Source organism: Oryzias melastigma, linkage group LG5 (assembly GCF_002922805.2).
Source record: "Oryzias melastigma strain HK-1 linkage group LG5, ASM292280v2, whole genome shotgun sequence".
Lineage (NCBI taxonomy): Eukaryota > Metazoa > Chordata > Actinopteri > Beloniformes > Adrianichthyidae > Oryzias > Oryzias melastigma.
The window spans coordinates 10,948,736-10,964,368 of NC_050516.1; the positions used below are offsets into that span (position 1 = coordinate 10,948,736).

A 15,633-nucleotide genomic window follows, 5' to 3' on the forward strand; every position below is an offset into this window, starting at 1 on the left:
GAAAGTAAATCGTTACATCCCTACTACTTTCTTACGTCTGTCATATGAGCACCTAATTTTCCTTTATTGCTTTCTTCATGCACTGCAGTGATTAGAATGTACCATCTTAAATAAAGCTTAAATATTCAGGATCCTAGAGCTAATTAGAAAAGAATCAGAACACTAAAACTAGCACTAGTCTGTTTTTTTTTTGGTTTTTTTTTGTAATCCGACTGCTTGAACACATATGAGTTTATAATGAAGCCAAACTACAAGCTAAGGGAAATACACACTGGTATTATTGAACAGGGGAACAAATAGCATGTGATTCTACAATGCCAACACTGAGATATTTACGTTTAGTTACAATAAGCCAATAAAAAAATTGAAGTGCAAAATATAAAAAATAAAGACATCACAAGAAAGTTTACTTTTCTCCAGAGAGTTTTAAAAAAAATTTAAGATGTGGGGGATTCTTCCAAATGATGGATGTTTATCTCCTGATCAGATATTTGAGTGCTTATAAGGAAAAAAATTGAGTGAACAAACAACATATAATAGGATAACTGCCCTGTGTGTTTTTGTCCAGCTGATGCGAGACCAGCTGCAGCAGGAGGAGCAGCGCGAGCGGCAGCAGCAGCAGAATGCAGCCCTCCAGTACATGCAGCACCACATGGCTCGGCCTCCCGCACCCACGCCGGCCATAAGCACTCCGCAACATTACCAGAGCATGCAGGTCCCGGTGGAGGTTCTGAAGGTCGGTGTGGAGTTCAAACCTGTTGAAAGCAGAAAATGTTTTAGGAGGAAAGCCCGGAGAGTAAAGTCAGCACTGTTAAAGTGAAAGGAAAAAGTAGAAAAGCGAGCAACAATCAATGGCAAATGTTTACTGAAACTTGTAGACGGGTTTACAAAAGGCCAAATGAGAAAAATGCAGTGGAGTTGTTGGCAGGTAAGGAGACAGAATGGGGGAGATAAGAGACGGTTGACATGCTTTATGATAGGCCAGAAAGAAACAATGCAGATATAGTCAGACAGGGACAGATAAAGCTGAAGTGACATTTTGCCTGATTCCAGAGATGCCTTTGTGTGCCCTTATCTTAAATGATGCATGTGTGTGTGCTGAGGGGAAAGAGGCTTGTTGTTTTTTGTAATATTTTAAGAAAGTATCTGTGCTATGTAGTTCAATATTTGCTGTTTACTGTAGAGCTAAAGTTAGTGTGTTTCCATATGAGCCTGTCTTACCTGCTGGGCTGTTTATCTTTGGACCTTTTCTGTCTTTCATCTGACAGAAAGACATATTTTAAGTGCGTGTGGTCATCAGTGTTGAGAATTATTCCTGCATCCTGACAAAAGCTGAGCAACAGGAATGTGATCATTGTCGATCATTGTTTGTTCTCAGGATTGCAAAATAACATGAATTTAAGGAACTTGTTAAAGAGATAGTCTAAAGGCTCAGCTCATTTTTTACAGTGAGTGCAGATTTGATGTTTTTCTTTCTGGCTTTGATGTCAAGACAGGAAGAAAAATAACTATTTAAGTTTTGTTGATTTTTTTTCCTTTTCAAACTCGTAGGTAAAATTTGGCCTTTGATGTAAAGGAATGAGGTCAGTCCATGTCTTTATCTAGCCTCACCACAGGATTTACTGCAGCTTTATCCTCGTTGAACTCTCTTTGACTTAATGCCACCATGTTTTAGCAGTGTCACATTATTGAGGTGCAGAGGTCTGAACCCAGTGAGTATAAATGTTGGCAGTAAAATAAGGTCATAATCTGTAAAAACTAAATGGCAGTGATGAGTAATTCATTCATTCATAACTGCTTTTTTTGCCTTTTCCACTGAACTTTTAAAGATTAAAAAAGTCTTATCTGGTAAAGAGCTGAATGAGTTTCTCAGAAAAGTAAAAGAATGGATTTTCTTTTGTGTTTTCTTCCATGCAGGTGCAGACTCACCTTGAAAACCCGACAAACTATCATCTCCGTCAGGCACAGAGGCAACAAGTTAAAGAATACCTTTCAACCACCTTTGCCACCAAACAGGTAATTCTCTCCTTTGCTCTTAATTGTAACTTGAAACTTAAGTAAACAACTTTGGCAGTGAAAGGCTTATTTTTCTGTTTTTATCTGGCTTGTTGATCACTCTGCATAGAAGTCACAGTGCATTGGTACACAGTACTTTGGTTGTCCCCATTCACATTTTCCAACTAAAGGGTATGAAGCGTACCAAGCGATGGCTTCCAAACTCTGAAGCATTCTGCTTCCGTCTCTATGCTCCGTTGACTAAACCGAGGCTTTTAAGATAAGCATTTTAAACATTTCAGCAAGATCTTCACTACATTTTATGTTTTTTTTTTAATCTTTCATACATTTTATAAATATTTTAATGAGGTTGTTGACTTATGTCTTTAAAGTCTGACTCCGATCATCTTTTGATGTATTTTCAAAGCATTCCCAGTGTTTTTTTTTAATTGGTCATGCTGCTTTTAGCCAAAAAACAAAAGAGCAAAACCATTTTTTCTTGGACATAGTTCCTACAGAGCAGCAGGAGTTCATTGGAAATTTACCCCTTTGTTGTGGGTTGGACCGTTGGCGCATAGTAAGTGGTACAGTTTTTAACCAGATACCAGCTCAAACAAGGAAATCTTATGGTGTATTCAGACTGGTCTGCTTAAAGTGAACCAGAGTTCGTTTTCCCCATAATCTAGAACAAAGTGAATACGCACAAGTGAACTCTGGTCCAGGACCATGAACCGCTCTCTGACCCATCTTTTGAGGTAGTCTTGGTTAGTTTCCAATCGGACTGAACTTCGATATTGAACTTATGAGATTTTTCCGTCTGAATACACTCCAGGAGTGAATCAACTGAACGAAAACGCCCACCGTAGCCAGTCCTTTGCAGACATACGTGGAGCAGCGATGCAACAGCAACTCATCAAAATCTGCTTGGATGAATGTAGAATCATTAAACAACTTTTAACGTGATTCACATTGCTTCTCACACGGTTTTCCCAAAAATCTACATGTTATTAGTGAACCTCATAGCGTCCTCAGTAACCACCTTGCAGCATGCCTTCATGGTACCAAAGTTGCAGTAAAAAGTATTCAACTTGACCTTCATACAGACGTTCAAAATTGACCAGCCAGTTCAGTTCAATTTATATAGCCCTATATCACAAAAGAATTGTCTCATTGGGCTTTATGCCAGTAATTGTATGGAAGCAGAAGGTACAATATAATAGAAAATATAAACAGGAGCTAATTACTAATCTAATCTAAACAGACTAAATGAAACCGGTTACCCCTACCCTTAGACCCTCTTTCCTGGTAATGAAAAGCTCAGGAAAAAAGAAGAAACCTCAGGGATATCCACATGAAGGAGGGATCCTCTCCCAGGATGGACAGGCGATTTACCAGGACAATTAAAGAAGTCAGCCAGACAGGAGTGGGGGACAGGTGGGGTGAGGTCCACAGCCAAGACAAGCCAGAGGCATAGTCCACGGCCAAGAACAAGAGGACAGTTGATCTACCTGGAATCTGAAATCTCTCCCCCTCCCCCGGAGAGGAGTGAGAAAGAGAAACAACACATGAATCACACTGCACCATACAGAGGCACAGAGAACTAAATAATAAAGAATAGAGGAGAGATAGATGAGAATAGAGAGCGGAACTCTAGTGCATGATACTTTTCCCAGCTTCTAACTTCTAACAGTCTATTAGCAAAAAATAAATGTTAATGAGTTTTGATTCAAACATGTTAATAGTTAGATGAAATAAAAAGTGAAATAAAAAGTTTGAGTAAGTAAACAATCTTGACAAGTATTTGCACAGTACAGCACCTCCATCTTTCTGTTATGACCCTCCCCCCTAACTCTTGGCCAATGACTAAAGAGTTGTTTATTCACATTGTTCTGTTTACAAGTTTTGGTCTAGAACAGAAATCTCTGGTAGATCCTAGTCTTAATACAGACCAAACGCAAGGTTTTTAGGACTCTATCTGGAACAAATTAAGGGAACAAATAATTTTCCAGTCTGAATACCCTCCAATTCGTATGTGAGTCTATCTGTCTGCAAGTGGATGCATCAGAATGGAGCGGAGCAGGGAGCTTGTTTCCATTGTTTGTAGTTTGTACTCAACAACTGCAAGGTTTTTCTGCTCCTGATTCAGCACATTTTCAATAAAGAAATACTCCAAAAAGCAGTTTTGGTCTTAATTGACTTTATTTATGTTCTCCGTTATCCCAAAAAGGCTGCAAGAGTATTCATTTGAGTGGACCTTTAAGCTCTTGGTGATTCTGTTTAAAGTGCTCTACTTAATCATAATCTTTCTGTCATTGAATCCAAACTTTCTTTGTGTTGTTAGACGGTCCATGCAGTGTCGGGACTGGGGGTGCCATCTCCCCCCCAAAACAGGGTACCCACGGGTGGCTCAGGCTCTGCCCCCCCACCCATGTGCTCCCCACACATCCGTACAGAACAGCTCATATCTGGAAACAGCGCCCCCAACAGCCCCATGGCCATGCTCGACATCAGCTCCAGCCACGAGAAAGAGGTAGATTCCTGCGCGCTTGGGCATAAACATAAACCCATAAACACAAGATTATGGTGAACTTTCAAAGCTCAATTTAGTGAATCCAGTCTAATACATATGTGAGTCACAAGGGTTAATAGTTACCCTAACAGGAGCATTATTCCTTCATTTTATGGAAGCAGAGCAATGATTGGATTGTTCTTTGGCAGTGAGAAGTGGTGGTTGCAAATGAACTACTGTTAATGTGTTATTCATACAGTAAATGTGTGGATTAAAGTGGTGACTAACTGAGAGTGGCAATCAGTGGATTTTAAATGCTCTATAATGGCCTTGTAGCTGTAATTACAGTTTAACAAGTGACAGAAAAACAGCAGAATGCAGGGGGCCTTTGAACCCAAAAGACTTTGACCAACTTTTTACCTTCAACTTCCAACCACTTCTCTGTTCATCTCTCTAAAAGAAAATAGTTTATTTACGCATCACTAAAGACACTGCCATCTTTCATTCTTCTGGTATTTAATCAAATAAATGTTAGCCTATGCTTCACTCTTCTCTCTGTGCTTTATAGGTCCTTAAACTTTTACAATCTCACCAGTGTTTTTTATTAAATCTAGGATCACTTTTTTATGAATTGTTCTGTGAAATGAAATTAAACTTGAAAATTTGCATTTTTTATTTTTTTCAGATGGATGATGTTATTGATGACATAATCAATATGTCTAACTATGATGATCAGCCATACATTGATCCTGTCCAGATGCCAAACACTGTAAGTAGAGCAAAATGAAAAAAATCTTGTTTGACCAATTCTTTGTTTTGTTTTTGAGACTTTGCAGCAAGTTGGCTGACACTTTGGCTGAATCCGATTATTGTCATACCGTTATGGCTTCTCCCTACCCCGACATTTACACCATTCGGCCCCCTTTGTTAACCTATAGTGTAGTTCACACTAGACGTGAAGCACTGCGGTCCTCCGTGACCAGCTTGCACAGTGCAGCGATTGTTCCAGCATCCAGTCTTAATTTTTTGCGTGAGTTGCGAGTGATCTGGGTCAATTCTGGCAGAAAGTGACACCAAGACACACGAGAAAATCCAGTCAATTTTCAAATTATAACCATTTTTTCACAATAAAATACTGCGATTGACAAATCCGATCATATTTTTGTATCTAAACAGACTGTAGATAAACACACAAACACAACACAGACACTGAGACACACACAGATCAGTGTGGTGGGCCGACCACGGACAAATGGTCTAAACAACCACAGACGAGCTGTAGTCCAAATGGAGAGTCATGGAAAAGTACTGTCTTCAAATTCGGATGTTACTCCCACTCGATGACATCATCAATTGTCGGTGTTAGCTACGTTAGCACATAGCTGCTATTGCTTACATACATGCATAACAACATTGGTTTTATAACTTTATGTCATTACGAAGAAATTAAGTCATTACTTACAATTAAATGTAAATTTCTAAGCATTAGAGCTCACCCACATGAAGAAAAGCGCTTGTCATCCGCGGCACGGCGCGAATCTGCCTGTTGTCCTTTTAAAAAAACATTTAGGACAACCCTACCCCTCCAAATGCCCCCACAATTGGAAGAATTTAGATCCGTTCTTAATTTGAGCCCATCAATATTTCTGTTCATCATTTGAATTCATGCTTGATTCTGTAATCAAGCATCTTCGTTTGTTGGGTCTGTTAGATCATTTAAACTCTGATGAATTTTTGCTTTTTGTTTGTGTAAAAGAAATGTTAATGCAGCCATATGGGCAGGCACATAAATGGACACATTCTAATGTACGAAACAGTGTATAATGTGGTTAAACACCAAACATTCCAGCTCTAAACCATGTTGGACATAGTTAGAAACTGTAGTGAAGACCTGCCAGTGGAGCACTGTGCACTCCTTTGTGTCTGAGGGAACGCACTAAGAAAATTAACAATTAAACTACCGGCAGTTAGAGTTCAACTTGTTTACAAGACATTTGAAGAGAGGGAGGTGGGGGTGTGGGGGGGAGAGAAAGGAGGGAGGAGGGAAAAGGGGATGAGGACAATTTATGCAAGGGGAAAACAGGCTGAAAGTCCAGTTAGGGGAAAGTTCACTGTTTGGTTTGGAGCCGAGCTAGAAGAAAGACGAGGGAGCTGCAGCCGAGGTCAGTCTGTCGGGACGGGGCCGGCCGCGCCGCACAGAAGCCACATGTGCTGCCTGTACCTGAACAGGAAGAAGAAACCCCCCCGAGCTTGAAAGGGAAGGAGTGTAGGATGAAGGAGATGAGTAAGACCTATGCCATTGTGGAAGTTATTGAAGGAGAACAGATTCAGTTGGTAAGACCACAGGTTTTTCCTCATTTTGGTACAATCTTCTGGATGCACTCTGTGTTTTTCAGTCATTTGAATCGCTTCTGAGATTGATTCAGCAGCAGCGCCGCTAACTTTGAGCCTTAGGTTCCTGATTAGAAGAGGGGCCGCAGTTTAGGAAGCTGATGCAGGAACATTTTTGTCTTTTGAACATTTTTTCTTTATAACTCCAAGCTGTCATTCATTTCAGTCGATCATTTTTGGGGTGAATGTATTATTGTTGAGAGTAACTTTTGACACAACATGGTCATGTACCTGATTCACCTTTTCTACATCCAACCTTCTGTAGCTTTATCTGGTGCTGCGTTAGTGTGGTTGATTGGTTTAATCATGCTAAGTGAGTCTTTGCATGTGTCTGTGTCACACTCATTGATTAGACTGGGCAGAACACACTGATTGAAGTTAGGTTGTGGGAAAAACAAGTTCTGCAGGAGAAATGAGAGAAACCCAAAGTGCACCTCTCAAATTAAGGAGAAAAAAAAATAGCAGCTTTATTCCAAAATGTCAGAACAGTGAGCAAACCTAACGTGCTAAATCCTGATGGGGATTAAAGCAGCAAATTCCATGGAATTCATGGAATCTCAAAATTAGAGTCTGGGACACCACTGAATACCAGGCACAGAGGAGAAAGAAGTTTGATTCCTTCAAGTGTGTCTGCGTATGGATGTTTACACTGCAGCACACCAAGTATCACTTTTAGTCATTCATTTTAATAAACTAAAGAATCTTAATACGCTAAAGAAAGTGAAAATAAAAAAATGTTTCACAAAATATATTATATTTGCTGAATTGTTGAAATGAAGTATATATTTTGTCTGTAATTCCATTGATGCAAAAAATATATATTTTTCTCCAAAATGTGAACGCATTTTCATACATTGTTGACATCCGAACTTGCATATCAATATTAAAAGATAACTGGTTAAATCTTTAAATTGTCATGAAATAACATTTTCTTTGTTTTTTACCTGCAGTGTGTCTGTTTATGTCTCAGAATGTGTTTTCTCTCAGAGCTTACACAGTAGCTTCAGATTAACTTATCTCTCCTTCTGAGTTCCTTATCTTTTAGGCCTCATTAGCAGCAATATATTTGCCTCCGCTTCAGGGAGTATGACACAGATGCTTTACGGGGCATAAAGAAGTCCATTAACCTACACAATAAAAAAGAAATTAAATCGTTCGAGGAGTCCATACAAAAGCAAATTGCTGTTGTTACACAACGGCTAAAGTGCAAAAGTTTGGAGTTTGGAGCACGCCACAAACATAATTTCAGTAGCAGGAGAAGCCGAAGGAGTGAATTGAGCCATAAAGTGAGATAAGATAGGTGGTATGATTGTCAATCATTGCTATGTGTTGGCCTGCTGCTCCCAGGTGAGATAATTTAGAATCACCTCTTCCTATCTGCTTTTATAGCTCCATAAACACGAATGCTGACTTCAGAAAGGTGCTAAACACATTTATGAATCTGCTGAAGGATTGTTGGTTTTTGTTTGATTACGTTCAACTTCCACTCACCCTTTAGATGGAAAAGTGGAATTTTGAGACAAAAATGGTTTCTGTGCAATATTCTATGGGGCCGTGATCACTTCATACTTTTTAGGAGTGTCTTACTGCAGTGAAACTTGAAGGGAAACCTCATCCTCTAAATCTCAGAGCTCATCATTGAAGTTGACCTGAACGAGAATGTCCTTTTCTTCGACTGATCTTTGTTTTCCGTGTTGAATTTTGCTGCAGCTCCCCCTGTCAAGCAGTCACCTGGACGTTTACTCCGGCCCCGGAATGAAAGGGCCCGCCATTACTATGACCAGTAACTCCTGTCCTGCCAACCTCACCATCAAGCGCGAACTTTCAGGTGGAAACATCTTTCTTTGTTGTTTTTCTGTTACGGTCACGTTCAAGCTGTTCACATGTCATGCTGACATTCTTGGTCACAGAGTAAACACATTTTTTCTTTTCCCCATGCCTGACGGTTGTCGTCAGAAAAACGGTTTGAGCCTTTAGCTAATTCCGTTTTGTTTTTGCAAAGATGCAGAAGCCCGGGCGCTGGCCAAGGAGAGACAGAAAAAAGATAACCACAACCTGAGTAAGTCGAGAAGCTCCTTCCTCCAAATGTTCTTCATTCATTCACGCTTGTACAGCAATTGCACACGCATTTTTGTGTTTGCATCTGCAAGCACACATATACAACATAATGGATCCTTGCACAAACTGTTTAAGACTGCTGATTTAGCTGACATGGTACAACAAGTGGGTGGATAGTTAACCTGATCGTTTCTGCTGTCTTGGCACTTCGGTGTAATTGCCTGTGACTCTGTGTGTGTGAATGTGCACCCACTCACATCATTGCCTGAGTGTTTGTCCTGCTCTGTTATCTATTGTATAGTCCCAAAATGCATTGCAGTGCTACCTTATCTGCTGCACATTTTTAACATTTTTGTTTCTTTTTTTTTCTGTATTTTCTTGTAGTTGAAAGGAGGAGAAGATTCAACATCAATGACCGCATCAAAGAGCTGGGCACTATGATTCCCAAAACTAATGACCTGTGAGTTTCTGTTACCTCTCAGATGAAGAGATTTACTTTACTTTGCTTTAACCCTTAGCAGTCTGGAGCTTTTTTCACTACTTTTCTAATAATTTATCTTTAAAACAATTTTTTGTGTGTATGGCATTGCTTGATATCTGTCTTTTTAGTACAGCCTCAGATATTTTTATTATGTTAAACAACAGTTCTAAAAAAAAAAAAAACTCAGTTCTGAGGAGGAAATTTTGTCTTTTTTTGGCAAATATCACAAAGAATTTAGATCGAACAGGAGCCCTCCCTCATGCCTCCTTCATACAGTTTTTCTTTACTGAGAAGGAGGGTCTAAGAGCAGGGATAATCAGTTTAGTTTAGTTTAGCAACCAGCTTTTGATTATATTTTATAACTGACTTTCTGCTTTTTTGCAATTACCTGTATGAAGCCCAATGAGACGATTCTTTTGTGATATTGGGCTAAATAAAACTGAATTAGATTTAACAGACTTTTTTGTTGTATAGCAACAATCAACAAAATTAAAATGTATAAAACCAAAACAAAATTAAGACAAGGTCAAAACAATTAAAAAATGTCAAAACTTTTAGCCCTTTTAATTAAATAAAATGTTCCAAGGATTTATTCCAAGAAAAATTGTCATAATTATTTTTCATTTTAAACTAAATCTTTCAAATAAAAACTTTTTTAAATCTTCACATTACTTTTGGATGAAAACTATACTGAAGAACATGTTGGTGTCATTTAAAGGGGCCATACCATGATTTTCTTTAGCCTTTCAGAGTGAACTATATCCATATATATGATCACTTATTACCTTTGGAACACTAAAGAAAATATATTTCTAAAATATTAGTTATTTTTCGTGAGTTTATTACTACCTGAAAGTAAAACGACTCGTTTCCTGAAGCTCCGCCTGCCGCTGCATCTGGTTGCCGCCCATTTCATGACGTCATCCTAGACTCTAGGACCTACAGTCTTTAGTTGCGTGTCTGCATTTTTCCCACAAAAATAATCCAAAGTTCTTCAACGATGGGTGCACACACCATATATCTGCCTTTTAGTTGCCCAGCGATCACTACACTGCTTCCCAACACAAATACTCTTGGTGTCTGCACGACTATGGCCGCCGGGGGGAGGGTGGGTGTCTTAAAGGAGCCCCGCATCTAAAGTAACAAACACCAGTTTGAGCTGGAATTTATTGGAGACAGGACACAACTGGAAGATATACGGTATTCTGCATCTAAAATGAAAGTTTTTTGTTGATCATCACTAGCTCAGTGGAGACATTGAGTGTTGGACTGACTCACTCTGTGATGTCAGTGATGACCCGCTCGTGTCGTGGGTATGGGAGGGGCTGCTGTTGACAGTGCAGGTTTTTAGGGGATCACTCCGAAATGCATGAACAGATCAAAAATACCGCTTTGGTTCTTTTATAGTGAGGAATGAACAGTATAATACACTCAAAAATCTCAAAAAGTTGTTTTTTCATGGTATGGCCCCTTTACTACATCACTGTGAACAGCTGAAGTGATTGAGTGTTAATTTGCTGCATTTATTCAAACTGAGTTGGTGTTTTTGTCTCTTTGCAGTGATGTGCGCTGGAACAAAGGCACCATATTGCGAGCTTCTGTAGATTATATTAAACGAATGCAGAAAGATGTAGAGAGGTCCAAAGAGGTGGAGAATAATTTCAAAAGGATGGAAATGGCCAATAAACAGCTGATGCTACGGATCCAGGTAACTCACTCGCTCCGTTGGATGTGCAGGAACACTGAGAACGTAACGTTTCTGATCAGGTTGTTGTCTGCTCATGCTCAACAGGAGCTGGAAATGCAGGCTCGTCTGCACGGGCTGCCCAACGCGTCTCCCTCTGGTCTCAGCCTGCCTGACATGATGCCTCCGTACATAAAACAAGAGACCAGCCCGGAAGAGAACCTGCCTCACAGCCATCCGCAGGTCCATCACCAGCCCCACCACCTGCACCACAACCACGCTCAGCCCCAGCCCCAGCAGCACCACTATATGCCCCAGCCCCACCTCCACCCCCAGGATCACATGCAGCCTCAAACCAGGCAGCTGCCCCCCCTCCCGCCACACCTCCAGCCCCAGCAGCCCATCCAGTACCCCGCCGTGGGCAGCTCCCAGCCCTTTGACTTTGTCCAATCGCTGGACTTGTGCGATGGAATACCTGGATTTTCAGACGGGATGGCAGGGCTGGGCGACCTGAGTGGACTCGATGTCCAAATGAGAAGAGGCGACATGGGCCTGCTGATGATGGACGAACCTCTGTCCCCTATGGTTGGTGACCCCCTGCTCTCTGCGATGTCCCCCGAAGCCTCTGTTGACTCCAGCCGCAGATCCAGCTTTAGCATAGAGGACGGAGACATCATGTAGATGCACTCACTCAAGGGCATGAGGTTTGATGGTTGCTGTTTAAGACGACTTAGTCAAGTAAAACAAAAAAAAAAAAGAGAAACGATACACATGAAGGAACACATTACACACGTTTTACACATAAGTGACACTCAGTCGTTGTACAGTTCTTTGTTTTGTAGGTATGGGAAGACGAGGGGACACTGCAGTCACGCTGATGAAACCATGCTGTACAGAGCACGTTTTTGCACGCACACATACACACAAGTGCCTATGGAATGATTGTGAACGAGCTCTGCCTTTACAAGCTGAGAGCCAACACAGCCAGATCAGTTATTCAGCACAAGAGGACCCTGAATCATAATTGAAAAGTGAGCAAAAAAGCACTGTTTAATTAGACTGATGCTATAAGACACGAGGACATCTGAGAGCGTTGACTCACGTGATAGAGGACAAGCTATTTGGCCTCTCCACAACCTCTTATAGCAACCGTAAATGATTGAATGAATCACAGTTAATAAAATGGAAATAGCTTTCTTGTCTTGGCTGTATAAATTATCTGGAGGGGGAACTGTGTTGCGTTCCTTTGTCTTTTTTTATTTCCTTTAACCTAAATTGTTAAGATTTGAACCTGTTTTTGGTCAAAGAAAAAAATGATCAATTTTCTATTCTACTAATTGATTCTTTATGTTTTTGGCAGTAAAGTTGATGAGGCTCTGGTGAATGACGAAGCTGTCTCTTACATGTGTGGCTTTCACAGTGATAGCATCAGAACACGCCTGCCCTCATACGCTCACGCTCGTGTCACACACACAACCCTTTCAACACATGGAAACTCGCCCGTCACGTACAAGTGCATTCTTGCGCTCACACACACACACACACACACACACACGGAAAGTGGCGTGCGCCTTCAGGCTGTTCTAAGATCAGACTGTTCACCTCATCAGTCGCCTCCCTCGTAAATCAAGCAAAACTGACAGCTGCAGAGGTAAAGCTCAGGTCGGGAATACAAGCTGTCACCCAAAGGTAATTCATTACTCCAGTTGTCACAGTGATACTCGCTGCAGGTTGTGGTGAACCTGTGTTGTTTCTGCTGTGTTGGACCTGGGGCTAATCTTTTTATAGCTTTCGATCAGAACTGATAGTTAGTAAAATAGTAAGTGATTATTTTTTTGATTGAAGGCAAGTTTCTTTTTAAGTGTGATGTTTTTTTTTCCTCCAAAAGCACTGGAAACTATATTATTTTTTTTTTGACTTTGTACATGAAATACGATTAATTTCAAATGTTGTATACCACTAAGCCACTTGACTGTATTTTATTTCTGTTTCTTGTTGAAGTTTTGTTTAATTTTCCATCTGGTCTTTCTACTTAAAGCTTTTATTTCTGGAATTACACGATGTATGTTTTTAGGCCAATGTTGTGAGGGATAAAGACTAGGGAAGTGATTTATAAACAGTCTGACTTGATTTTAGAGACGGGAGGAAAACATACATTTATTGTAGCTTTTTATATGATCAGAATTCTATTTTATTTCCCATTTAATTTATAATTTACATTAGAAGCCAGACATAGATCAGTGATGATTCTATGATGTGACTGAAATCAAACAGGTTTACCAGGTCTTCTGGTCAGATTGAAGTATGTCAGCATTGCTGTCTCCTTATCACAGAAACTCTAAGCCAGTGTTTGGTGAATTTTTTATTTTTTATTTTTTTGGTGTTGCCACTGACTCTGCATCCATTGTTGTCTGCAATTGTGCCTTTTTACAGTTTGACTGTTGCACATTGTCATTCTGTCAACACTCCCAAGAGCTCCCTGGCCTCCTCTGCTCCTCCACTTGAGGGTGCTCTGCAGAGCATCTCCACAGGGATAAGTGGTTTTGAAATTACTGAAGATATAAAAATGTTCTACAAGACTACACACACTGGTGTTTGGTGGTTTTTTTTGTTTTGTTTAATGTTTTTTTGAACATGCATTCATGAATAGGTGTAAAAGTTATACTAGGGTAGGAGTCTGCAACCTTCAATTCCAAAGGACCAATTTGGGTTGATTTCTCACCTACTACAACCCACTAGGAGCCACAAAGTCTTCCTTCACCCTTTAAAAAAACAAGTCACTGAATTGTATTTATGCTATTGTTACTATTATGATAAACATAAATGAACCTTTCTTCATTTTGTATGAATAAAACACAAACATTAAAAGAAAAATAGCCATTTTTTAAAACTTATGACAGTTCACGTCAGTTCCTTTCAAAATAAAAGACTCTCTGCCACATATCATCTCAGTGCAGCAAATGTAGAAGTGTAATGTAAGTAGTAATTAAATAAAAATGGTTAATTTTGCTGTTGTTGGTGCATCAAATGTAAATCTAGTGAATCACGATGAAATCTAAGCTAATTAATTAGTTGCTGATTGATGACCATTGATCTTCTTTACTACTACTTTCTCATATCTTACTTTATAGTTACTTTTTAACATGTAGAAGTTCTTTTTTACTTCCATAAAAAAAGCCCCAATGGAGAGTTAAAAGAGACACTTGGGGCTCCAGAGCTGCAGGTTGCAGACCCCCAGCAATCTTGAAACTTTTTAATTCAAGTTTTTCTCCAACATTTGCTGAAAGGGTAATCTTATCTCAGTGTAGTTTTTCTTAAACACTTTTTATTTGCATTTTTAGAATTTCCACAGAAAGAGTTCTAAAATGTGATAGACAGGCTGGACTGAAAATATTTATCATAGATATTTTGGAGTTTTACCTTTAATATAGTGGCTTTTGTTCTCATTTTAGTGCCAATTGGTTGATGTCCCTCAAGGAAAAATGCAAACTTAGAGAAATTCTGCGTTCATGTGGTGTTGGAGTGATTAAAAAAAAAAAGAAAAAATGACTTCACGATTCAGTTAATACACATGAACGTCTTAGAAACAACACATTTTCCAACACTACATGAATGCAGAACAATCTTTTGCACCGTCTCCTTGTTTATAGTGCACAATCTATGGTGAAATGCAGAATGAAATGAAAAATAAACATATCACACTACCGGGTTGTTTTTGCTATGAAGAAATTAGTCACAAATAAAAGAAATCAGGAAAAATGTGTCTCAAAGTGAAAATGACTTAAATTTTAAACTATTCTCTAAAGAAGAAAACATTTTCTGGAGAGTAAAAAAAATACATTAAAATAAAGACAATAATTACTACTTTTTCTTTGCTCTGTGAAGACATTCATCATTAACAATATTTATTGTTACATTAAGACTGAAAATCCTGAGTTTCCTAAACAATTTACTATATAGAAAACATCAGATTTTGTTAAATATTAATCCAGATCTTGTGCAAAATAAATCAGCAAACTACTTTCCTTAAAATGTCTTTTTTCATGCTGCTGTTTTAGCAGATGGTTGCAATTAAAAAGTATTAACAGGACACAGAAAATAGCATCTTGGTGAAGGGGATAGAAGGGCATAACTCTTACAAAGGGCATCTGCTATGTTCCTTTTTTTGTTAAAAAAAAACCTCATTTTCAATTAGAATTTTGTCCTGGAGACAATTCCGGTATCTGCAGACATCCTGATTGCCTTCTTTAAACAGCCGACATTCTTGTTTTTCATTCTTGGTCTGCCCCAGACTTCACTTTTGTTTCTGCATGCAACAATGCGGGTTAACTGTTTTCTGTGTAACTTCCTGTTCACCTCTGATACTCTACACGAAATGATAGGGGCATCATCAGCTCATGCTGCCTTCAACGGCGACTATATTATACTAAATGATATATATGTATAGTATATATTACAAATTTGAGTCATTTTGTCAAAAACTCTAAATGTTATCTGTATGTTTGTCCAATCAAA

At 39.3% G+C, this 15,633-nt stretch overlaps 1 protein-coding gene across 3 annotated transcripts in view; it reads left to right on the forward strand.

Moving 5' to 3' along the window:
- Window positions 1-13,702, forward strand: part of tfeb (transcription factor EB) — a 37,045-nt gene extending 23,343 nt beyond the window's left edge. The window contains exons 3-11 of one of the 3 annotated variants that reach the window (XM_024270117.2): window positions 569-736; window positions 1,918-2,016; window positions 4,337-4,525; window positions 5,190-5,273; window positions 8,606-8,723; window positions 8,898-8,954; window positions 9,338-9,413; window positions 10,995-11,142; window positions 11,227-13,702. In XM_024270117.2, coding sequence (XP_024125885.1) covers window positions 569-736; window positions 1,918-2,016; window positions 4,337-4,525; window positions 5,190-5,273; window positions 8,606-8,723; window positions 8,898-8,954; window positions 9,338-9,413; window positions 10,995-11,142; window positions 11,227-11,799 — 1,512 coding nt within the window. In that variant the 3' untranslated portion in view covers window positions 11,800-13,702. The remainder of the gene's footprint in view (window positions 1-568; window positions 737-1,917; window positions 2,017-4,336; window positions 4,526-5,189; window positions 5,274-8,605; window positions 8,724-8,897; window positions 8,955-9,337; window positions 9,414-10,994; window positions 11,143-11,226) is intronic. The other 2 variants (XM_024270120.2, XM_024270118.2) reach the window with 2 other exon arrangements.
- The last annotated feature ends 1,931 nt before the right edge of the window (window positions 13,703-15,633 follow it).